Source organism: Eutrema salsugineum, unplaced genomic scaffold, assembly GCF_000478725.1.
Source record: "Eutrema salsugineum unplaced genomic scaffold, Eutsalg1_0 scaffold_19, whole genome shotgun sequence".
Taxonomy (NCBI): domain Eukaryota; kingdom Viridiplantae; phylum Streptophyta; class Magnoliopsida; order Brassicales; family Brassicaceae; genus Eutrema; species Eutrema salsugineum.
Window position 1 is genome coordinate 1,146,563 of NW_006256838.1, and position 23,685 is coordinate 1,170,247.

The following is a 23,685-nucleotide window of genomic DNA, read 5'->3' on the forward strand; positions in this document are numbered from 1 at the left end:
CTTTAAATCTTAGCGATGATGTTATTAAAATGGCCTAACGTTCATCTCGCTACTCTTCGGCCTTCCATTATTGAAAGATGAAATTGAGATCAGCTATTCAGTAAAAATGCTTCACTAAACAATCAAAAGCCTTTTCGATTTCTAAAGTAGTAAAAAAATATACAATTCTAAATATATAAAAATCTTACACATTAAAAATCATCGAGAAATGCACAATTAATCAGGTTATTTTCGACGAAAAGGTTAAATATATACGATTTATAAAAGAAATGAAATTTTTTGAAGGTTTTGCTATATAATAGAATAGAGAAACTCCCTTTTTTTAACAAATTAGTTTGTCTAAGCACTTAAATAAAAAAAAAAAGAAATAGAAAAGGAGAGAACTTTTAAGAAGAGAAAAAAGAAGAAAGGAGCCCTCAAAAGATGGTTCCATTTTTTGTTTGTTCCTACTAGGTAAATTTCTCTAATATCTTAGACCGGTTAGGTGCAGGAGGTTTGAAATCTTCAATCCTGAGACCTGAACTCCGGCGAACCTCAACCAAAGCTTCTTCTCCTGCTTCTGTCTTTATCATCTCCAAAACACTCCCAAGGACATCGCCTCCTAATCCAAACTCCATCAGACTTCCCGGTTCTTCTCCTCCTTCACGGATTAACCGACCAATCTCTTTCAATGTCACTACTTTCTCTGTCACACTTTTACCAAAGATTTTCCCAAGAAACTCTGCTGCTTTTGGAGCATCATTTACAGCATCCTCCAGGGTTGTCAAAACTAATTCAAACCTGTCCAAAAAAAAGCAAACAGATTTTCAGGAAAAAAGAAACACTTGATAAATCAAAGTGTGACTTAGATAATATTTCTTGATTTTATTTCTTGTTTTTTTGTTTCTTACCCTTTCACTAATTGGACTTCGGTTAAGGCGTTGTCAGCAGATTTCACGAGATTAACAAGAAGCTTTGCTAAGAGATCTCTTTCTTTGTCTTTTCTCTCGAACGAATCAGTAACCCAGAGAGAAATCATTGTTGGGTGAAAAGCTGGCGACTTCATGTCTGTCATGCATAAACCAATCTCCTTCTCATCTCGGGCACTGCACAAAAACAGTCATTGGAACTCACAAAAGTGTTTTTATCTATTAAAAGGAGTTGGCCGCACTAGGCAAAAGACTATAGAAACGAACAACAAATTTTCATCATTTATTAGAGATTCTATTAAAACCAAGGAACAATAATCATCTCTTGTTTTTTCACCATTTTGTTTGCTTGGATACAGGAGCCAATAACTACTTCAAGAATTATGCAATTGTATGACAAACGCTCTACTGTATATGAATAAACCATAATTTTGACGAAATTGTACTTTCCCAGGTTTCCACATATGTAGTGATATGCTATGACTATGAGAACAACAAAACAAATGACCAGGCAGAAAGGAGATATTGTACCTGTAATATTCCTTAATAGCAGATAAGGACATATCGCGTAACCGTTCCTCAGGCACAGCATTTTCTCGAGAGCTGTTTACTGTTGACGATGGCCCTTGTGGTCCTTGCATGGCAGATGATACTTCTGATGACGGATCAGAAGGACGAGACAGACTTGCAAACTCCCTGTGAACATAAGTTGTTCCTCGCTCTTGGGGACTTGACCGTCCGTGAGTAACAGGACTTGCAGGTCTTTGTGAGCCGAAACCATTCAAACAACCAGCCGGTCGCCTTGAATCTCCACCACCGGCCTGAGTAGCATCAGACTGCAAAATGTTTGATACTACTGCAGGCCTTCTAATAGACATTCCCTGACCAAGACCACCTTGAGGACCCAAGGTTATAGGCTCCTCACCGACTGACCTTTGAGGCATTGGAACCATCCTAGGCTCATAAGATTGCCTTTCATCAAATCTAATGTCTTGATTACCAAAGCCACGACCTTGAGGTGGTCCATGAAAACCACCCATTTGGGCACTTGGAGGTGACAGCATTCCTCCTCCCCTAGGACTGAACTCCATATGCCCTCTCCTTGCTGACGAATTCATCGAGGGACCACGTGAAAGCCTGTTAGCTTGGGTTTGGCGTTCATGTGCAGCATCTCTGTGCACTTCCTCAATTTTCTTTGGCCCTTCAACCTTCATTCTCTCCTGCCATTTGTTCTTTCTAAGATCCATGGCATTGATTAACATGAACCTCACCCTAGAAGACAATTCTTGTTTACGTGATAGCTGTTTCATTTTATCAAAATATGCATCCATATGGCTCTTAGCTTTGGGATGATCGATCATAACTCCTATCGTACTCATTAGTTTACACAGAGCTTCGATGTTCTCTTCATGTGGATCCTGATCATACCCGAGCAACTTATGGATGCATGCGTGCATGATTTTCTCAGTCAACATCTTTTTCTTGTATAACTCACCAATAAGTCTAATGTTACCAAGCATTCTCCTCCGAACCTTGAGTCTCTTCTCTTCTCTTTCCTCCTCAGTTTGTTCTACTTGTCCTTCTTCAGCAACTCTACTGGCTTCCTCCTCTTCTTTCTCCCCTCTCTCAAATTCTTCCTGACATTTATTGAGAAGCAATCTTTTGAAGGTAATCTTTTGACCATCCTCATTAAAATCTGGCAACGCCCCAGACAGATGCACACAGAAGTCTGCATACATCTCACAGAAGGTAGGTTCCATCAAGGCTTTGTCAAATATCTGTGATATGACACCAGTAAGTGTAACAGCGTTGTCAATGTTGACACTTTTTACTTGCTCAAACAGTTTCTCAAAGTTTTGCGGGGTCAGCTTGTTCAAGATGCCCTTTAATTGCCTTTGTTTAGCTTGTTCTTCATCTGCAACAGTACCCACTTGGTATTTTCTTTCCGCTTTATGCATCACCTGCATAGGAGCATGCGGAGAAGGAAAAAGTCCTTTTTGTTGGAAATTTGCACCACGTTGCCACCTTTCTAAGTCCGCGTTATTTCTGCCCATTCCTCCCATAGGACCCATAGGTTGCATCGGTCTAGACATAATCGGTGCCTGCATACGAGGGTTTCTTAGAACTCCTGAGTTTCCTCCTTGACCAGGTCGGAAACCCTGGTTACCATATCCTGCGGGAAGAGGACCTTGGTTCTTCGTCCATCTATCATCAACAACCATATTGCTAGGACGACGATCTAATCGTGGACCACTCCCTTGGCGATCCATAACCTTTCCAGGGGTGGGATACGAATCATGTTCATGATGAGACGCACCCATATAAGCCAAAATCAAGGCGTTAGCAATATCAGGCGAAACGTCAAAACCATCAGGGAGAGCAGTAAACAGGTCTGCAAACTTAAGGAGGAAATCCCGGGAGTACTTCTTCTCCGTGCTGCTGCAGTTGTCTCTGACCTCATCTAAGGAACCTCCCTTTGCATTCACACGATAATCTGCAGTTTCCAGCTTTGGCGTAGATACATCAGCTGCATCTTCCCAGTCTTCCGGTTCATTTTTCACTGGTTCATTATCCACGATGGCTTCAGCGACAGCCTGAGGTATGGCAGGTGCAAGCTTCTGGTTTGAAACATCATGAATAACAGTGGAGCTCTCTGAAGGTATCTCTTTCTTTTCTTCAGGCCCTTTGTAAGCCATATAGAGATCAGAAGTTGTCCCCGCAGCATCCGCTTTTTGAAGAATTTCTTTGATCTTCTTCTTTCCTTTTGTAGAAGTATTCCTCCTAGTGTTTGGTTCAAAAGCAGGTTTATCCTTGGAAAGAGTAGCTGGGGCAGATGTCGAACTATCACCAGCATTTTCTACAGCATGATGTCTCGACAGTGTTTCAGAATGTCCAAGAGGAACAGAAGTAGACCGAGTATGAGTAGAATTTGGAAGCTCGGAGCTCGTATTATCTGCAACTTCAGCTAATTTTGTAGAGTCGGGACAGATGTCTGTGGCACCATCCACCTCATTATGTGCCTTCCCAAGCACACCTGATACTGTTTGGTGTTTCTCATCAGAAATCACAGACTTTTCAACGTGCGTGTCAGAAACAGTCAGCTCATCACATTTTAGGTCTTTCTCTTGCGGTGAAGAAACAGAAATCTCAGAGGAGACATGGCTTGACCCTTCTGTAGATTTGTTTGTATTTAATAAGTCAGCAGTGGGAGAATCAGACGTAGGAGTCACCTCTATCAGTTGCTTCCTAAAACCATTGGTAGCTAGAAGTGACGAATTTTCCTTAGCAGCAATGGTTTCTGCTTCAGGAGCAAAACAGCTAGAAGGAGAACCAAGATCAGAAACCAGAGGGTCTAACATAGTCTGTCCATGATCCTGTGTGAAGTAGCGCAAAAAAATGTAATATTACCAGCTAACTAACAAAAGTTATGAAGAATACCTAATAACAAAAACCCAGTACCATACCTTAGTCACATTCTGAGGGGGTTCCACCTTACATGTCCGTTTCTGATCTTCAACTGAGTTCGACTCATTCACCATAACCCCTCTTCCGATTTCAGCTGTTGCAACTGGAGCAGTCTCCACAGATGACTTCTCTGGCAGAGCAGACGAATTTGGTACCCCGGAGACAAAGCCAGGTTTCGGATGCTGTGAAGAACTCAATGAACCTGCCTCGACATCCTTTTTGGACAGAGAAATGTTAACTTCTCCATGTGACCTGGCTTTAGGTGATCCAAGTTTTTCAGAAGCAGAAGCTGACTTCACAGTTATCTTCGCAGTTGCAGGTAGAGAAGATGACATTCCATTTTGGGCATCGCGTGCTTTCACAGAGAAAGAAGAATCAGGTGAAACATGTGCAGGAGCTGCGGGTCTGATGAGCTGAGGAGCGGTATGAGCAGATTGGTTAATAAATTGTACCCTCTGAGACCCATCAATAACATGATATCTTGGTGCCTGATTGGATGACATTGGACCACTGTTTAAGGGTACAGAGACTGGAGGATATATCATGGGATTGGTGTTATACGAGGTTTGCACCAAATTAGCTGGTCGAGGAGCAAATGACGAAACTGGCTGTGATCTAGGAGGTGTGTTAGAATGTGGTTTTGAAGCCACTGGTTCGCCATCTGGATGCGAGTCACCACGTCGATCAAGCCTCAGCTCTTCATGTGTGTCAGGATGCGTAATCTTGACAGGTGTTGTCTTACGTGCCCCACCGAATTTTCCTCCTTGCTGCTGGGGAAATTGCGGGCTCAAACCTACACCCACGTGGCCTAACTGAGGATGAATCTGAGCACCCATCGGATTTGCAAAACCATGTCCCTGTGCCTGATGCATCATACCCTGATGATGAATCGGATGTGCCGGGAGACCTGGAAAAAACACCTGCTGCTGGATTTGAGGTGTATTTCCCATAGATAATGCCATAGGCATTGGCATCTGAAACGAGCCTGGAGTCACATTGGGAGGCTGCATATGCATTGTCGGGCCACCAAAATGTACAGGGTGAGCAACCTGAGCATGCTGATAAGGTGTCTGCACCGAAGGCATGCGGATACTTGTAACTGGAGACTTCTGTGTTTGACTTGGAGGGGGTACATGTAAGACATGGCCATCTGCTTTTTCACTTGATGGATGGTGCCCCTCTTTCCTCATCAGTTGATTATCTGCAGCCTTATTTGGTAAATCTTTTTTAGGTACAGAAGCTGGCAAATTTGTTGCAGTTCTTAAAGAAGCTTGCTGCATCTGCAAACAATGTGTAATTGTGTCATAAACGAAAGACGAAGTTCAGCAGAAAGTGGAATAAAAGTCATCAAACTAATTTTCAGTAGATATTCCTTCTCAGAATAAAGATCAGGGCAAGCAAATCAATCCCAACACAAAGAATTTGGAGTCGGAATTGAAAACACAGACTACTTAACAGTGTATAACCAAAGAATCCTTCATGCAGGCAACAACCCTATTAATGGCAGAAGCAAAATACTAAATGTGGACCTGGGCACGTTTCTGCTCATCCATATTCGGAGGTGCTGAGCTAGTTCGAGCAGGAATCTAGAAAACCAATAGGGCAGATGATTTAGGTGTTGGTGGACAAAGAAAAAAAAAATACAAAAGGAAGTAAAAGAAGAATACCTTCATTAAGTCAGGACCAAGTGTCCCAAATTGGAAAGCAAATGCTTTAGAAGGGTCGCCAGAGGCTGCTGCCACAGAGAACGTTATTAAATCTTATGCATTTATGGAAGCACATGATAATTCATACACAAAAGTAGAAGATGCAAAGAAACCTACCTTTAGCTGTGTTTGGAGTCTCATTGCTCTTGGAATTCATGGCGGGAGACTGAGAAGTTGGAGCCTTTGGAATAGCTCCACTGGTTGGATGGGCCGTTCCGCCAATAAGCGGTTCACCAGACGCTCCTGTAAGTAAGTAAGCAACAGTTTAAGAAAAGCTAAGCTAAGCGAGACGATCACCAAGTGGCCAAAGTTGAAAAAAGACCCCTTTGCTATCAAAGATCATACCTTGAGAGCGAGGCTGTACATTGGGACCATTGTGATTGTTAGGATGCAAACCATCCTTAGAAACTGAATGATTCACAGGCGGCAGATTCACCCTAGACTGCCCTCCTTGGGCATTGCCTGCCTTCTTAAAACTGCCATAAATACCCCAAAATAAACGTCATGTCCAGTTATGGTCTCGGAGAATTCTCTAACCTCTCTAATTGAAAAAACAAAAAAAAATTGAATTTGATTGAAAACCTGCGATTGGAGGATAAGGAAGAATCGACGGAAGTGGAAGGGGCAGGCGCAGTAGCAGCGCCGGTTCCCCTACCGTAAGCGGCGGTGGAAGATCGCTGTTGTTGCTGCTGCTGATGGTAGCCGGTGGATCGACCAGTTCTCCGATATTGAGTCTCGCTTCTATCCGGCCTTGATTGATTGTAGGACATCTATAACAAACCCTAATCTTCACCCTTTTTCAAGCTAATTCTACAGCTCTGTAATGGAGTGAAACGACGCAAGGAAGATAAAATTAGGGTTTTATTGGACGGACATGATTATAGGACCAAGAAAAATACGGGGAGAGAAGAGATGAAGAGGAGAGGAAAAAAAATTAACACAACCAAAAAAAAAAAGAGAGATGGTATAGTGAAACAAAAAGCCTGGTAGTAGCACCTAGATAGTAAATAACGCAAACTCTCAGGGGTAATATCGACAATTAGTAAAGTTACTCGTAGCTAAAACTTTGTTTCGGTCAATGCAAAGAAAATATCAAAATAGAGGTTTCAGGAGATCGCGAAGAAACTGAACTAACTCAAAGCAAATGGAAAATTTTTTTAGTCGAAATGGAAATTTTTTTAATTAAAATGGCAAAACCAACTGCCGTAAATTTTTGTTGGAAAATCAACATAATTTTAAATTAATTTATAGCATTTATCCTTCTTAAAAAAAAAAAAAAATTGGCTACGTGGTCATTTCAAAATAACAGATAACACAATAGACTTCACATTGTTACCAAAACAAATGAGCAACACAATAGTTTAAGTAATCATTTTTAATAATAGCTGATACGATATCATTTCAAATTATTACTCATTTATTATACTTACCCCATATAGTTAACCTATTTTGTACTATTGGTGGGTTCTCCCATTTTCATGTGCATAGTTTTCAAATTTCACAGCACTTAAATTTTGATCTTATTACAAAAAAACTAGTTAATTTATCGATGTGTGTGTAGTGATCATGAAACCACAATTTTCTTATTTGATTTGTTTATTGATATGTTTAATTTTTGTTTGTACATAAAAACAGTTATGAGTTCTTTTGCTTTTGTTACCAATCGCATAAATTTAAGTATCGCCATCGAACTGCAATATGCACAGCCCATGTCTGATTCTTCGATCCTATCTTTGAAACCTGACGGTATAAAGCAAGTCTTAAAATCAGCCTATTTTGACAGTCTTGTGGTCAATCGAAAAGCCTTACAAATTAGATTACCTATGATCCTGACGGTATACATCAATTTGTTTTTTGATATTGTTCTCAACAAAATACTGTAAGTGATTTAGGTTCACAACTCAAATTAAACAATCTCCTTTAAATTACCTTGAGTTTCTTGAGGTGAACTAGTAAAAGTTCCAATGTTTTTGTTTTAATGCAAGGATGTATATGTGTATTTTCTAGATATGAAATCATGGTATTAAATTATTCGCTCTGATCGATTTATACATTTTTGTTAAAAGTAATGTTTTATTTAACGAATGTTTTCAAATTTAAGTTGATACGTCAAACGTCCAAACCATACATTTTGAAATGAATATATACGCATTGTTTCTCCATATACCGTACGTTAGGTGATTTCGGCGCTTAGCTATGATTCATTGTGTACATAAGCTTGCTCTTAGTATAATGTCAGGTGATCTCTTTCTGTGACGACCAATTAGGTGTTATAATTTATTGTGTACATAAGAATTTATTATTTTGGGTATATTTACTGGTTTTTTCCTTCAGTGAATGACAATAGAACAGCACATTTACATATCTCGTTACTTCGTTAGTAGATTGATCGCTTGTAGTCTTGTACTAAGTGTTATGACTTGTCAACTTATGATACAACTATACAAGAAAGGAACAAACGATTTTTTCTCCGGAAAAAAAAGGAACAACAAATTAAACGATTGCAATAGGACGAAAATGGGCCAATATTGGGAACATATCAAATGGGTCATAATGGGCCAAGTATTTCGGGTAAAGGCCATTTAAACTGATAAACATTCATTAGAAGAGATCTTTGTTTGTGATTTATCATTATTTTTTCTTGAAACTGAATCAAGAACCACAAACAAAAATCATCTTCTCGTGTGAGAACTACGGTTTTTTTTTTTGTATTGTAGGTTTGTCTTGTTTACATGGTTCAGGAGGATACATAGAAAAAAAGTGTAAATTTACAAGGCACTGTTTTAATCATAGATCGTATCTTGGATAGCATAGACATAGTGTGAAAAACACAAATTAAGGATAAAAATGGTTTCATAGGAACTATTTCCACTTTGTGAAGGAAAACAAGAATTTGCGATAGTTTTATCTATCGTATGAGCAACCATTATTGAAAATTTGTAAGTCTAATTACTCTTTACCGTGGTGTATTTTACTATTTTATTTACAGATTTGCGAAGGCATCCAAACATTTACACATTTATCATGTGGCAATGCTTGTGTGCATGAGGGAAAATGATAATCTTACGATCTGGATTCCATTTTAATTATCTTGGTTCACGATTTGTTCGATATGTCAATAGACTTTAGGCTGCTTTTTTTTTGAGGGACCCTTTGACTTTGAACCAGAGAGCTACGAGATGGACTAATTTAAAGGGGGGGGAAAATCAGTTTTCTTGATCTTAGTTGTAGATTAGATAAAGAAGAACATGCTTAGAGTGCAATACAAGTAAAGTAGGACAAAATCAAGTAAGAAATGATTTGGAAAGGAAATAAATGGATGACGTGGAAATATTCATGGTTAGATGAATAAAGTAGGTTGTCTGTTTTAATGACTTTGTTGTCCTTCCAGGGGTACAGACACAAGAGCACACCACCATGTTTCTTTCGTTTTCTTACTACATTGTTGATTCATTAATTCATTGCTTTAGTTTTTGAATTATTGTCTAAATTTATAACAGCTATCTAATTTCTACAGCAATAAAATATGTCCTCTCAAAAATGGTTCCATGTGCTCAAACAAATTAAAGAAAGCTTGACTTTGATTATCTAGTCTATATTTAGAAATAACATTTTAATTATATCCCAGCTACTATAACAAACCATTTTTTGTACTAAATTTTTAAAAAGTTATTTTCCAGTATTAGTTTGTCTTATATTTCATTGAGAAAATCAAGACTATTAAAATCGATGCATTCAAAGGCATTAATTTAAATAGATTGTTGGAGTGTATATATATATATATATATATATATTTGGAGTTGGTGGGTATTATTGTTAACGATATTTTTTGTCAAATGGCAAAAAGAATAATAACTCGAGAAAATTACGTTCGTTGAGTGACGAAAAAATCGAGTGATAGAACCACACAGAAAAAGTAAGAATAAAAAAAATGGGAAAATGTTTGGTTAATATTATGTATGATTAATTTGAACATCGAGAGATGATATATAAGGATTTAGAGCTTCCAGACAGGTTGTATCTACATGCAGTTTACGTATTTCGTGGCATGGTTTCTGGATAGCTTGATATCTCCAAATTGCTTAGTTATACTATAATCTATGTTTTGTAAATAAAATAAAATAGACGCCGTGGAAACTCCAATATATAAAATTATAAACTATAATTAGACCTTAATGGAGTAAAAGGGCATGCTACGAACGTGCAACTGCAACCTTATTTTACGCAAAATACAGATATAAACCCCAAAAACAATAATATCCAGTAATGAGTAGTCACGTGTATTTGTACGTCTAAGCATTACGTGATGGACTTAATATTACAAGTGTCATTCTGATTTTGCATATCCCTAATAAGAGCTGTGTTCACATGTCCCCTGCGGAGTCGTATTAATTCTAAGCCAACTAACTTTGTGGAATTCATATAATATATTGTTTTCGTTTTGGCCCGTACCGAATTTTCTTGAAAATAATTGACCACATATGCCTTAAATTAATCAAGGTTCTGGGTAATATAGAATGTTCATAAACATTCTATTCATACAACAAACACAAACAAGATCTGTTTCAGCAGTGTTATCGTCTTTTTATATTTTCCTAACAAATTTATGGATAAATTTTGATTATAAACAGTTCATTGCCAGTTGTATACGTTATACTAATTAAAATGAATCTCCATAAAACTGAAAATTGCTTTATTTTTGTTAGAGATGATTACTTAAACTATAAGTTGCATTAGTGAGATACAGTTTAGCAATGTCATCGCATTTTCAGTATTTTCTGTCTATTATATGGAGCAATGATATACAAAATGCTCTTTCTTGACCATTGCGCATTGTATATAGTTGAGATTTTATCCACAAATTCAATTAACTCTTCAGGATAAATGTTTTTTTTTTTAATCTAAAATAAATATTTACTTGATTAGATCAAGATGAATATTGTCATTCTAACAAACCCGAATAACTATCCAAGATAAATGTATTTAATTTTCTTATAAACAATTTTGTTTACTTTTTATCTTTATTAAGATGGTGATTATCATTCGAAGTTCTAACAAATTTTGGTTATTTTGAACTTTTACCCATTTAAACGGGTTTGCTTTCTTGAAGCTTGATTTCGTTCACGCAAGGAGACAGACTTTTTCCGGGTTCTATTGCATAAATAAAAACCTCGGATTTTGTAACACTTGGCAATGGAATTACAAATGGATATCGGAAAAGGACAGCATGAAAATAATGATAGCTATGATATATTTAGTTTTTGTTTTTAAAGGCACATAAAGTTAAAACAATTATCATAAGAATCGGGTAAAATGTCAAAAAGGGTATCGATCTGTTTTTAGGCTCAACAAGGTAAGCATAAAGGATGGACTCAAGAAATGATACCAAAACCTCCAATTAGAGAGAACACAAAATATGTTTTACTATTACATCGTCATATCTACTAAAACAAACGATTTAAATTCACAACATATGTTTTGTTAAAGTGTAATTAACATAGACAATTCGACCATAACATGTTATGTTAGATTATGAATTTCGTTTAAGAATACGTATATACATATATATCTTTTGCTAGCAACAAGTACATAACTTATGCTTTCATTTTTAACTTTTACGATGTCATCTTGCATTAGATATAAAATTTAGAAGTGATCGTGTCTTACATATCAAAAACTAGAATGTCTACATAAATACCTGTCTCTCTCTTCGATTTATTGTTACCTTAGAAATGTTAAATGTATGTATACCTTAGAAGAAAAATAAAATAATGAAAGCTAATACAAGTGAAAAGGAGGCATTGATTTGATTTTAACTTTATGGTATTAAATATCGACAGTTTGAGTTGGTTCGATAACATTTATTTCTCTGCCTCTTTCCCAACGTCCCCTTCATTATAAATCTTCTTCCTTCACTTGACCCTCCTCCTTCTCTCACGTGACTCTTCACACGTGCCTCCTTTTCTTCCCTCTCCTTCTTCACCACCGCCATTAATACAAAACAGTTGGGCAAGTCATTTTCCTGATTCCTCTCTCTCTCGCGAGAAAGCTCCAATCAAAGCAAAATCAATGGAATCTCTCATCAACCCTAGCCATGGCGGAGACTCTGACTCTCACTCTTCTTCTCTCGACAGTCTCAAACCAAGCGTATTAGTCATCATTCTCATCCTTCTCATGACTCTCCTCATCTCCGTCTCCATTTGCTTTCTCCTTCGATGTCTCAATCGCTGTGGTCACCGCTCGCTCCTCCCTCCTCCGTCTTCCTCCTCCTCCTCCATCCCTTCCGATTCACGCCGATTCTCCGGCCATCGAGTTTCTCCAGCAACAGAGCGACCTTCAGTGCTCGACTCGCTTCCGATTTTCAAATTCTCCTCCGTCACTCGCCGATCTACCTCCTCCAATTCCGGTGACTGCGCCGTCTGTTTATCGAAATTCGAACCGGAGGATCAGCTTCGTCTTCTCCCTCTCTGTTGCCACGCCTTTCACGCCGATTGTATCGATATATGGCTAGTCTCTAATCAGACTTGTCCGCTTTGCCGTTCTCCTCTCTTCGCCACCGATTCCGATCTCATGAAAGCTACTCACACCTCCGCGTCTTCTCTCGGCGACGGCGGAGGAGAAAACAGCTTCCGCCTCGAAATCGGATCCATCAGCCGTCGCAACAATCCGATTCCGGATTCCGGCGATCAGCACCGATCTTACTCAATCGGCTCGTTCGATTACATAGTCGACGACGTCGAATCCGAAATCTCAGAGTCTAATTTCAACCGCATAAGTACATCGGGGAAACACGAAGAATTAAGACCAGCGGTTGCGGTTACGTCAAATTCAAATCCGGCGTTTGAAGCGAGTTTGGCGGCGGAGATAGGTAATGATGGTTCTAGAAGCTGGCTCAAGGATTACGTGGACAGGCTCTCACGAGGGATATCGTCGCGTGCAATGTCGTTTAGAAGCTCCGGTAGATTTTTCACCGGGAGCAGTCGTCGGAGCGAGGAAATGACGGTGGTGGATTTGGAGGCGAATCATGCCGGAGAAGAGATAAGCGAGCTTTTCCGGTGGCTCTCAGGGGTGTGACTGTGAGTGAGAGTATATGACATTTTTATTCATTCACTTCGTTTAAGAGAAAAGAAACAGAGCCATATACTTTTGGTCTGTACATATGAACAGTATATTTGAAGACTTTCTTCAATTATGGATTTTTTTTTTGGCCCATTTTCTGGTGATATAACAGATGGATTTTCTAGTTATATACTATGATATACTGTATAATTGGTCTATTTTATCTTCCAATTTGAGAATGTTGAATTTCTATCTAATTTGTCTGTCTGATGACACTACTAATCTGACTCGGCATAAATGGTACCAAATTTTAATCTGGATCATTTGTTTTTAAATTCATGGGAAAAACAAAACTAGGAATACTAAATTAAGAAAATTAAAGATAGAATAGTCAACCTTGAAATCATTTAAGAGTTCTTTCGCCACTCTTCACATTATTACCAATTACAGAATAACGTAGAACTGCGATCTAAATTTTGTTATTCCACAATTTTTAAACGAAAATAACTGTCTATTTTGTGCTTCTTCTTTTTTTTTTTTGGTAAAGTTTATTTCTTTTAGCGACTAGACTATTTATTACATTTATGAAGCTAAACCAATCAGAATTCAGGTTGGATAACACAATTCAAACCGTATTGAGAATTGGTTTTCAAAGGATAGGTGAAAGAGAAATTGGGCCGAAATATTGTAATGTCCAAACAAGATCGAACAAAGTATAAAAGTTTTTTAAAGAGCCAATGAGAAAGTGTCTAGAACAAAGGTTTGTGAAGAGATCAAAATAATTTAACTTTGGATTCTACAAAAAAGGAGCTATGTGACATGAAACAAATAACGAGTTTAAAGTTGCACAGAATTAAATAAAGATGTACACTATATTAAATAGACAACTTCGATCTTGCACTTTCTCGTGAACTTATATGTATTTTTGTTTACACATAATTGGTATTTTTTTTAAAACACAAATACGATGCTGATACACGTTTCATAGAGCAATGTAACATGAAACAATTTGTGAGTTTAAAGTTACATAGCGTAGTAATATGAATGAATTAGATGGCTTATGTAAATATGAAGTTGGAGTTGGATGCAACTGAAACTCCAAGAAGCGTAGTTAGAACTTGCAATATTATGCTATTATCCTCTTGTATAACATCCACTTGCTGACTTGCACCAGTGTGAGGCATTGGAATTCTCCCACCAAACTCTTTAAATGTTTCAATTCTTCCACGGTTCCTTGATAACCAAGAACATGCAACACCTTCACTTTGTTAGGAGGCATGGAGACAACGCCTGGGTAACCATTCAAATCCTGAAGAAGCATCAATCAAGAAGATGTGTCAACCACTAAGTTAGTCTATATTCAAATAGATATTGGTTCGTAGGTTGTGCTTTATTAAATATACCTGGATGGTTAGAGTTTCTAGCTTTGGAGACTGCTTAAGCAGGTATTTCAGCAATTTCCAACCTCGCTTATTCTTAAAGCTCCCGAAAGATAAATTAACCAGATTGTGGAACACCGGTAGCCCATATCTACAGTAAGAATGAATCACCTGAAACATACAAAAACACAGTTTGTTTTCAAGAATGTCCAAGGTTTTTCAAAACGAGAGATAGAAACCATTAGCTTGCTTACCTCAACCGAACTGGAAGAAAGATGGAGGATCTTGACGTTTCTTATCCCCATCATGACATCCGTTACATCCGGCTTCTCGGCATTTTCTTCGAAACAAAGATCCAGCTTAGCTTCAACTAGGGATTCCAAATTAACCTTTGTATACTCTGACAAGGCACAATCAGAGTACTCAAAGTAGACAAGATTTGGTAGGTCAAATGATATACAGCTACCACCATCAACTTCATCAGGAGCATCGTAGAGAACTGATAGTTTCTTGACGGTTGGACTCGAGATGTTGTTAGGCATTACTATAAAGTCCTTGTGGCGGATTGATAACTCCTCAAGCACAGGGCAACCAGCAAGAAGCACACAAGAAAAATCTTCATATTCGAAGCAAACCGTATCGATGAAGAGGAACTTGAGTGATGGAAGCGATACACATGAAGGTAGCTTTCCAAGATAGAGCTCTGCTCCAAGCGATAGCTTAACCATTGTCTTGCTTGCAAAGAGCTGAGGAGGCAGATAGTGTATACCCATATCTTTTATCCTTAGCTCCGCTTCCAAAACTCTGCGTCCTGCGACATTTGATATCCAGCTGCTCACACAAGCCCTTTGGCGTTCATCGTCCTTGCCAACGTGACATTTTAGAGAAAACTTGTTGATCGGAGAATCACATTGCAAAGCAAGTGTTCGATCCACGAAATTCTCAAAGCTCTCCGGAAACACATACCTCGCTTGTTGATCCTCTCCCTCGTGCAGCGAGACAGAATCATCAAAATCGAGGTTATCCACCAACCTAAACACATATCTCCACCTTTTCGAGAGAAGAGATGTTGAAGCAGCTTGCTTTGTCGGAAGCAAGGACAAGATGCTGCCCAGAACCTCGTCAGGGAGCCAGCTGATCGCATCCCTCGAGCAGATTCGTTTGGCATCCATAGAGATAAAAGTGCCTGAAACGTTGAACGGTAAGCAACACCTCGAGAAAGAGATCGAACTTTAAGCTTCTCGACAAATTAAGGCTAAGTGTTTGATAACAAAAGACCTGATACATATTCTGTATATAGGCCAAGTTACATATCATAACCCTAAACTGCAAAGGAAAAATAAACATAAGCCAAAAAGAAATAACACCAAAACTTAAACTAGAGAGGAAAACAAAACCGAAACCAAAAAAGAAAAATCCCAAAAGCTTCATATTAGGGTATTGTCTGTTGGTGTCTTTCAAGATCAGTTACGAATGAGTGAAATAACATAATTTTCATAGAAAAGATTATGTTTAACGCGGCATTCCTAACATTGTAACAGAAATTTATAACATAATGACTATTTTAGATCATTGTGTGTTAGAAATGACAGTTTCAGGCATCCATAGAGATAAAAGTGCCTAAAACTCTGAAGTGGTATCAACTGCAAGATTAAGCACAATGCACCCAACAAAACGATGTGAATATTTCTATAACCTAGCGGAAACTCAAATTTGCGTGAATGCTAAAGAAACAGAGAGTTAACAAATAGCTGAGGATATTCACTTTCACAATCAGAAAGAATTGAGCAACCAGCTACATAATGAATCGGTATTGACATTTTCAACAAAAAGGTCAATCAAGCTTTTCTGGGTTGGATTAAAGGTTCGTGCTTTCACGGTCGAATAATTCAACCGCTGGATTACCCAGAATGCACCAGCCACAAAACTGAATGGATGCTAAAGAAGGAGAGAGAGAGAGAGAACAAATATCAGAGGAGATCCACAAACAATGACATCCACTTTGCACAAGTATATAGATCTGAGCAAGCAACCATATGAACATGATAAGCAGAATTAAGGACAATTCAGAGGAAAAAAAAAAGAGACGGAGAATGCAAAGACCGTATAGAAACCAAAGGTTAAGCTTTTTTGTTTTTGGCACTGAATTAAAGTAAAGGTGCAAGCTTTCATATGAAGAAGAAGAAGTGAAATCGAATACATACGAATCCCGTGATGGTGGAGAAGGACGAAATAAGATGCAGAGACTGAAGATGTTGCTCGTCTCGATTCGGAATAAGGATCGGAGTCTCCTATTCACAATCTAGGGAATAAGGATATAAGGTTTATCTGTTTTTTTTTTGTCGACAATAATCGATAGAGGTTATCTATGCCCGTCGATTATATAATCCATGGAGAATTTCCAATTATCACTCAAGAAAAAATATTTAAATAAATAAATATAAGGGAGATAAAAAAAAAAAAAAAGTACAAGAGAGATCTATCTCTGGTCGTTTCAAGCTGTATCTCTGGGTCGGAGAAAGTAAGGCGAGACGGGGAAGAAGATTATATTATAAAAAAAACAACAGTCAATCAAAACAACAGAACTTGTCGTCTCAACCTATCTTCGGTAAGTAATTATATTGTATTAATCATGCTTGCTCTCCCCTAAGGGCATGGAAATTTACAAGCGACGATGGAAAGTGAACAAAGTGATTGTGAAAAGTGAATCTTCTGTGGTCTTTGATCTCCCTCTGTTTCTTCAGCATTCCGCTTAATTTATAGAAATACTCACATCCTTTTGGTGGGTGCTTTGTGGTTAATCCAGAAGCTTCATGTTTCAGGCACTTGTATCTCTATGGATGCCAAAAGATTTGACACAATCTGTTTGAGGGATTCAATCAGCTGGCTCCCTGACGAGGTTCTGGGAAGCATCTTGTCCTTGCTTCCGACAAAACAGGCTGCTTCAACAGCTCTTCTCTCGAAAAAGTGGAGGTATGTGTTTAGACTGGTGGATAACCTCGACTTTGATGATTCTGTCTCGATGCACGTGGGGAATGATAAACTAGCGTTTCCGGAGAGCTTCGAGAATTTCGTGGATCGAACACTGTCCTTGCAATGTGATTCTCCCATCAAGAAATTCTCTCTAAAAGTCAGTTCGTACGACGAACGCCAAAAGGCTTGTGTGTGCCGCTGGATATCTAATGTCGCAAGCCGCGGTGTTTTGGAAGCGGACCTAAGGATACAAGATATGGGTACATTCACTCTGCCTCCTCAGCTCTTTGTAAGCAAAACACTGGTCAAGTTGACACTAGGGGCACAGCTCTATCTTGAAAACCTCCCTTCATATGTGTTGCTTCCATCTCTTAAGTTTCTCTTCATCGATTCTGTTTACTTCCAATACGGAGATCTGTGTGGTGTGCTTCTTGCTGGTTGCCCGGTGCTCGAGGAGTTATCAGTCCATCACAAAGGCTCCTTACCAATGCCTCACACCATATCGAGTCCGTCCGTCAAGAGGCTATCAGTTGACTACGATTCTCTTGATCTTGATGGTTGTGATTTTATGTCACTTGACCTGCCAAAACTTGTCTACCTTGACTACTCTCATTTTGCGTTGGCTGAGTATAGACAAGTTAACCTGGAACACTTAGTCGAAGCTAAGATGGATCTTCATCCGACAGATATGGTAAAGACGCCGGATGTAACGGATCTCATTCTGGGGATAAGAAATGTTGAGATTCTTCACCTCTCTCCCGTTTCGGCTGATGTAAAAAGTTCTGGCCACTTTCTTTCTTTTTTTTTAAGATCATTGGACATTCTTGATAACTGTGTTTGTGTGTTTTCAGGTAATTTATTCTTACTGTAGATATAAACTGCCGGTGTTCGACAATCTGGTCAATCTATCTTTAGGGATTAGGAATAAGCGAGGTTGGAAATTGCTGGCATACCTGCTTAAGCAGGCTCCAAAGCTTGAAACTCTGATCGTCCAGGTATATTCTATAAGCTTGAAAACCTATGAACAAATATATGAACATATACGAACTTAGTGGTTGATCATTTTCATACAACTTCTTGATTGCCGCTTCTTCAGGTTCTGAATGGTTTCACAAGCGATGTCTCCATGCCTCTGAACAAAGTGAAGGCGTTGCATATCCCTAGTTATCGAGGAACTGCGGAAGAGTTGAAACAGTTGAAGAGTTTTTTGGGGGAATTCGAATGCCTTGAATGGGTTCAAGTGGATGTTGCAGAAGCTGCAGAGGATGATAGCATAACACTGCAAACCAAAAGGGATCTAATCATGCCTCTTGCAGTTTCACTTCCATCCAAGTGCTACTTCAAAGTCACATAAGTCATCTAGTTTATTCATATCATTATGCTATGTAACTTTTCACTCATATGAATACACTTGTCGTTTTTTCTCACGCTTTGAACTCTTGTAGTTTTGTTTTTCTTCCTTGTCACTCTTTTTCTCTTCAGTTATAGAGAACGTATTTGATTGGTAGGAATCATTTCATCACATCAACATAGAAGCAAGTTAGAAAAAAAGTTCGTGTGATAAAAATTTCTCTGCATTCTGTGTGTTGTCGTTGTGATCCATATGTGATTTGTGGCTTCAAATGGTTTGAATAAAAAAATTTCTTACGAATTGTTTATCTTACTTTAGAGTCTTGACCTTAGAGTCTTTCACTATCGATAGAACAAGTTGTTGCTGCTTGCCTATATCTTTTAGAACAAGTTATCCAAAATAAAATTTGGTATCACTTAAAATCAGTTTCTCTTGACAAATTAGATAGAAACTCAACATTCTCAAATTGGAAGAGAAGATAGACTACTGCATATCATATTATAGCTAAAAAAATCCAAAACAAAATATAGTGTTGAGATCGTGTTTATATGTGCATACAAAAAGAAAGGCTCTGTTTTTCTTTTCTTTCTTTTTTTTATTAAAAGCCTCTCATTCACAGTCACACACCTGTTGAGAGCCGCCCGAAAAGCTCACTTCCCTCTCCATTAAAAATGTCATACATCTCCACTGCATCCGAGTCTACAGCCTCTAGGCGATGCAATTCCTGGAGACAAATGCAAAGTAGAGATTTCTTTGAACATGATCGAGCCCTACGGTACAAAGCATGAGAAACAGAAAAGAAGGGTATATTACATGTTCTGCTTCATACTCTTTGGTCACAGATTCTTCGAAACGATCTTCACATGGCATTCTTACACGAACCCATTTTCCAACAAGAGAGTCGGGATTAACACTGTCCCCAGCTTGAGCGAGATGTAGCAGTAGAAGTCGGAATCAAAGTTGCCTTCTTTTCCTGCTAAAGTAAAGAGAGAAGATAAAGAGAATGAAATTCTAATACTCTACTGTAAAAGCCAAATCAGAGTTTTCAACTTCTCTCTGCCTTACAGTTATGGTAATCTCCACAGGACCCATTTTCCAACAAGAGACTCGGGATTAACACTGTCCCAACTTGAGCGAGTTGTAGCAACAGAATTCGGAATGGAAGTTGCCTTCTTTTCTTGAAGCTCTCCGGAAACACATCCTCTCCCGCGTGCAGAAACACAGAATCATCAAAATCGAGATTATCCACCAACCTAAACACGTATCTCCACCTTTTCGAGAGAAGAGATGTTGAAGCAGCCTGTTTTGTCGAAAGCATGGACAAGATGCTGCCCAAAACCTCGTCAGGGAGCCAGCTGAGCGAATCCCTCGACTAGATTCGTTTGGCATCCATAGAGATAATATAAAAGTGCCTGAAACGTTGAACTTTAAGCTTCTCGATTATGGTTCATTGATATGCAAATCATAACCTAGTTCCAAGACGGGCTCTAACTAGTAATTTTTGTATGGTAGATTGTGCTCATAATTATGAATGAAAACATATATTTTCAATTAAGATAATGACTATCTTGGTTCGTTCGTCTTAAATAGGATTTCAATTTTAAATCTGATACGTGTTTGGATCTGTTTGGTTCTTAGTTAAAGTGATCCGTAACTTCTGTATACTAGAATATGTCCTTATCAATGTGAGGTTATTAACGACTTGAACTTTTATACTTTTCCACCGGAAAAAAAAAACAGCTTTACCTTGGGTACCAAGTTAGAAACACTATCTTCGACAAAGCAAGAAGGCACCATGTCTATGTCACTCTCAAATCTTTTGAAAGCCAATTAATATTGCTACAGTATCCTGAATAACTTTATAGCTAACCAAGCTAACCAGAAAGTAGTTAATGCTAATTTTCCTTCATGAGCGTTCAGGAGATTCACGGACCCATAGTATTCAAATCTCGTGGACCCTCCTCTCATACATTTAAACTCTCGTGTTATTGGAAAGGTTGAAACACGTACTTGGATTTTTACTAAAAGTCGACAAAAGATACTTGTTGCATAAGTGTATTAGAATAGCTTTGTAGGTCATAGTGTTGAAGTGGACTAGAGAGGAGCAATTCTGGAAACCCAATATAAACTTTTCTAAGATGAAGACAAAATAAACAAAGTCAAAACTGTCACTCTTTTACTATACCCAGAAATTCATGGGTCAAATTTCAGTTATGCCGCATTGGCATTACTACTGTAAAGTGTAAACAGTTCTGAATGATTAGTTTAATGACCTTTGACCATATCATACACAGTCTAGTTACACTTTTGCACCGCTAATTGAGATTGACAAGCCTGGTTCGGTATTATATGGTTTATAATTTATTTTACATGTCTAACCGATCCCGATATGGTCCAAACTTTTTAGAATTTATTATTTAGGGTTGATCTGCTTCTGTGGTTGTGTCCATTATTAGACTACAGTTTACCATCGAAAGATAAAATAAAGTGTCAGATTTGGTTTAGTCTGTAATCTTTAACAAGATTAAATATATGATTATAATTTGGGATTTGGGTCACCCTAAAAAAATCCTGATTGATCGGATCCGGCTTGCAACTCTATTGGCTGTGACTGATAAAGATGATATTCATTTGAACTCACCCAGGTTGTTTCAAATTAAATTAAAAAAAAAAACTAAAATGGTTTGACCAGTTTTTAAATTTGTACATCAAAGAAAAGCATTTTCATATAAAACAAATATAGTGGCACTACATTGCTTCTGCTAATCTCCTAAGAACAATATTTGCTCCATCAAACTCTACAAATTACAATCAAGGTAAACAAAATACGAAACAAAAGAAAACCAATAGTAATTTTAATTTTTTTTTAACACTTTGTTCATTCTGATTTAACACCTTCAAGCCAAATAAAAAAAAAACTTGATTTTGAGAAAAATCCATCTTTAGGAGTGACGAGGATACGGACGTAATTTACGTGTGCGGTAGTCAAACGTTGACCAGACTTCCCACCAAAAACTCAACGGCGGGGATTAACTCTACCTAAATCCACGAGCTTCTTCGACCTGTTTGCGCAAAACGACGCCGCTGCTGAGATATGTGGTTTTTCCGGCGCCGTTATCTCGCCGGCGTTACCGACGAATTCCGATGGAAATCTGATTTTCCGTTTAAAAGGACAGTTAGGGCTAGCTCTCACCAACGGACTCAAACAGAAGCCCATCCCCGACATGCTCTTCCCAATCCCGTTCGCAATCTTCCTCCTTCCCGGAGTTTTCGTCGCCGGGGTTCTTCGCGATCTCCCCGGCGTTTCCTCAATTGATTCCGATGGTGGCTCGTTTTTGTACTCCAACTCCGTATCTCTCGCAGGCGACATTCCTCGACAGAAAACTCGTTGAGGTCTACGACCGGGGATTACGTCTTCGATGTAGCACGCGGTGGTCGGTTGCCTTTTGGATCGACCGGTGGAGAGAATCGACGACATCCATGACCACGAAGAAGACGAAGAAGACTCGGACACGTCGCAGGAAGATCTAGGATTGGATTTGGGATTGGAATCGAAATCTTCAGATCTGGCTCTGAATAGATTAGAGATTCTGGAAATTTTACCCCCTTTGGATTTAGAAGATCGATTCGAATCGAAATCCTTGCATGAATAGCCGAGATCGACCTGAGGCGTGGTGAAGAATCGGCGATTAGAGGTTAATGGATCTGCTCCTCCGGCGTCGGATTTTCTACGGGTTACGTAAGGAGAAACAGAACGAGGGAAAATCAGAAACTGAGGATTACTGGATTTATGCGATTGACGGAGATTATCTTCCACGGCGGCTGTAGCGGCGGCGGAAGCGGCGAGGGAGAGGAGACGTTCACGGAGGCAAGAAGCGCATACGCCGTTGTTGCTGCTAAAATCGACGGTGTGTCTTTTACACCTCATCGGAGAAAAAATATAAAAAATGAAGGTTCGGGGAGAGGATTTAGCCGGAAAGTTTTATTCCCCGAAAGTTTCGCTGAGTTATAGAGTGATGTGACAACCTGTAAGAAGCAGAGGATCTGGTGGTAAAGATTTTGTCTTTTTCTTCTAAGATCGCTGTTTTAGATAGAGAGAGAGAGGTAAAGCATTCTTTGTCGGATAAAAAAGAGAAGAGAGAGAAAGTATCTATGAGAATCGCCGTAGCTAATGGAGAGATTTGTTATTAGCACAACACTTTGACAGATCATCATCATCATCATCATCATCATCATCATCATCATATCACACTATTACAGGTCTCTATGTTTTTTTTTAAAAAAAAATTATTAAACAAATACCAATTACACATTTACTTCAAATTAGGTTTTATATCAGTTAATTTGCAAGATTCATGACAAGCAGAAATCTTCTAATGACAGTTTTACCAAATTACGAAATTATAAGAATCAAAGTATTTCAATGATTCTATTATTTTTATTCAACAGATTTCCTATTCCAATATATCATCATTTTTTACAATCAATTTAAAATTTTTTTAATCATCGCTATATAATAACAAACGCATTTATAGTAATTTCATCTTGTGCTTCTTGCAGAAGGATAAAACTACTTATAGTTGACGTTGATTAATCTCGTATCGGACCAATACCATTGGATTTGAATGGGATGTGTAGTGATTACCTCAGCTACTGACTTTAAAAAAAAATCAACACTTGAAAGATAAATAAATGTCCAATGTATTTGTATAAATTAAATAAAATATAAATAAATAAGGACCTAAAAGGGAAGCATGTGACGGTGGCTGGTAGAAGCCGACAAGTATTAGGTGAAACGAGCCATCGTCGGTTTCCATAATCCACACGAATGTTCGTCCGTTTCT

The 23,685-nt window shown here is 38.4% G+C and overlaps 5 protein-coding genes across 6 annotated transcripts; 2 read left to right on the forward strand and 3 right to left on the reverse strand.

Annotated features, from left to right (window-relative positions):
- Positions 1-272: 272 nt before the first annotated feature.
- On the reverse strand, positions 273-7,011 carry LOC18020095 (eukaryotic translation initiation factor 4G). 2 transcript variants are annotated; one of them, XM_024157064.1, is made up of 9 exons: positions 6,662-7,011; positions 6,425-6,555; positions 6,197-6,322; positions 6,041-6,108; positions 5,903-5,959; positions 4,373-5,653; positions 1,440-4,282; positions 891-1,085; positions 273-780 (listed from the first exon to the last, which is right to left on the reverse strand). In XM_024157064.1, the coding sequence occupies exons 1-9, from the start codon at positions 6,847-6,849 to the stop codon at positions 450-452; spliced, it is 5,220 nt and encodes a 1,739-aa protein (XP_024012832.1). In that variant the 5' UTR covers positions 6,850-7,011; the 3' UTR covers positions 273-449. The 2 variants fall into 2 exon arrangements, with proteins under 2 accessions (XP_024012832.1, XP_006402605.1); XM_006402542.2 differs by having other exon boundaries at positions 291-780; positions 6,041-6,105.
- A 4,964-nt stretch (positions 7,012-11,975) lies between these two features.
- LOC18020096 (E3 ubiquitin-protein ligase ATL4) lies at positions 11,976-13,284 on the forward strand. Its single transcript, XM_006402543.2, has one exon. It carries the CDS (start codon positions 12,149-12,151, stop codon positions 13,151-13,153), a length of 1,005 nt encoding a protein of 334 aa, XP_006402606.1. The 5' UTR covers positions 11,976-12,148; the 3' UTR covers positions 13,154-13,284.
- Positions 13,285-14,125: 841 nt separating this feature from the next.
- On the reverse strand, positions 14,126-16,944 carry LOC18020097 (F-box/LRR-repeat protein At3g60040). The gene is made up of 4 exons (XM_006402544.2): positions 16,722-16,944; positions 14,772-15,703; positions 14,542-14,688; positions 14,126-14,447 (listed from the first exon to the last, which is right to left on the reverse strand). Exons 2-4 carry the CDS (start codon positions 15,687-15,689, stop codon positions 14,265-14,267), a joined length of 1,248 nt encoding a protein of 415 aa, XP_006402607.1. The 5' UTR covers positions 15,690-15,703; positions 16,722-16,944; the 3' UTR covers positions 14,126-14,264.
- Positions 16,945-17,006: 62 nt separating this feature from the next.
- LOC18020098 (F-box/LRR-repeat protein At3g60040) lies at positions 17,007-19,033 on the forward strand. The gene is made up of 4 exons (XM_006402545.2): positions 17,007-17,125; positions 17,340-18,262; positions 18,342-18,485; positions 18,587-19,033. The coding sequence occupies exons 2-4, from the start codon at positions 17,354-17,356 to the stop codon at positions 18,842-18,844; spliced, it is 1,311 nt and encodes a 436-aa protein (XP_006402608.1). The 5' UTR covers positions 17,007-17,125; positions 17,340-17,353; the 3' UTR covers positions 18,845-19,033.
- Positions 19,034-21,681: 2,648 nt separating this feature from the next.
- Positions 21,682-22,942, reverse strand: LOC18020099. Its single transcript, XM_006402546.2, has one exon. The coding sequence runs from the start codon at positions 22,767-22,769 to the stop codon at positions 21,858-21,860; it is 912 nt and encodes a 303-aa protein (XP_006402609.1). The 5' UTR covers positions 22,770-22,942; the 3' UTR covers positions 21,682-21,857.
- Positions 22,943-23,685: the final 743 nt, after the last annotated feature.

Coding starts and splice junctions, on each gene's coding strand:
- LOC18020099 (XM_006402546.2), bottom strand. CDS start 22,769: ATGAGGTGTAAAAGACACACCGTCGATTTTAGCAGCAACAACGGCGTA.
- LOC18020095 (XM_024157064.1), bottom strand. CDS start 6,849: ATGTCCTACAATCAATCAAGGCCGGATAGAAGCGAGACTCAATATCGG. Junction 5,960..6,040: donor TTGGTCCTGACTTAATGAAG/GTATTCTTCTTT, acceptor TTGGTTTTCTAG/ATTCCTGCTCGAACTAGCTC. Junction 781..890: donor GAAGTCCAATTAGTGAAAGG/GTAAGAAACAAA, acceptor TTTTTTGGACAG/GTTTGAATTAGTTTTGACAA.
- LOC18020097 (XM_006402544.2), bottom strand. CDS start 15,689: ATGGATGCCAAACGAATCTGCTCGAGGGATGCGATCAGCTGGCTCCCT. Junction 14,689..14,771: donor TTTCTTCCAGTTCGGTTGAG/GTAAGCAAGCTA, acceptor TGTATGTTTCAG/GTGATTCATTCTTACTGTAG. Junction 14,448..14,541: donor TAGAAACTCTAACCATCCAG/GTATATTTAATA, acceptor ATGCTTCTTCAG/GATTTGAATGGTTACCCAGG.
- LOC18020098 (XM_006402545.2), top strand. CDS start 17,354: ATGGATGCCAAAAGATTTGACACAATCTGTTTGAGGGATTCAATCAGC. Junction 18,263..18,341: donor TCTCTCCCGTTTCGGCTGAT/GTAAAAAGTTCT, acceptor GTGTGTTTTCAG/GTAATTTATTCTTACTGTAG. Junction 18,486..18,586: donor TTGAAACTCTGATCGTCCAG/GTATATTCTATA, acceptor CCGCTTCTTCAG/GTTCTGAATGGTTTCACAAG.
- LOC18020096 (XM_006402543.2), top strand. CDS start 12,149: ATGGAATCTCTCATCAACCCTAGCCATGGCGGAGACTCTGACTCTCAC.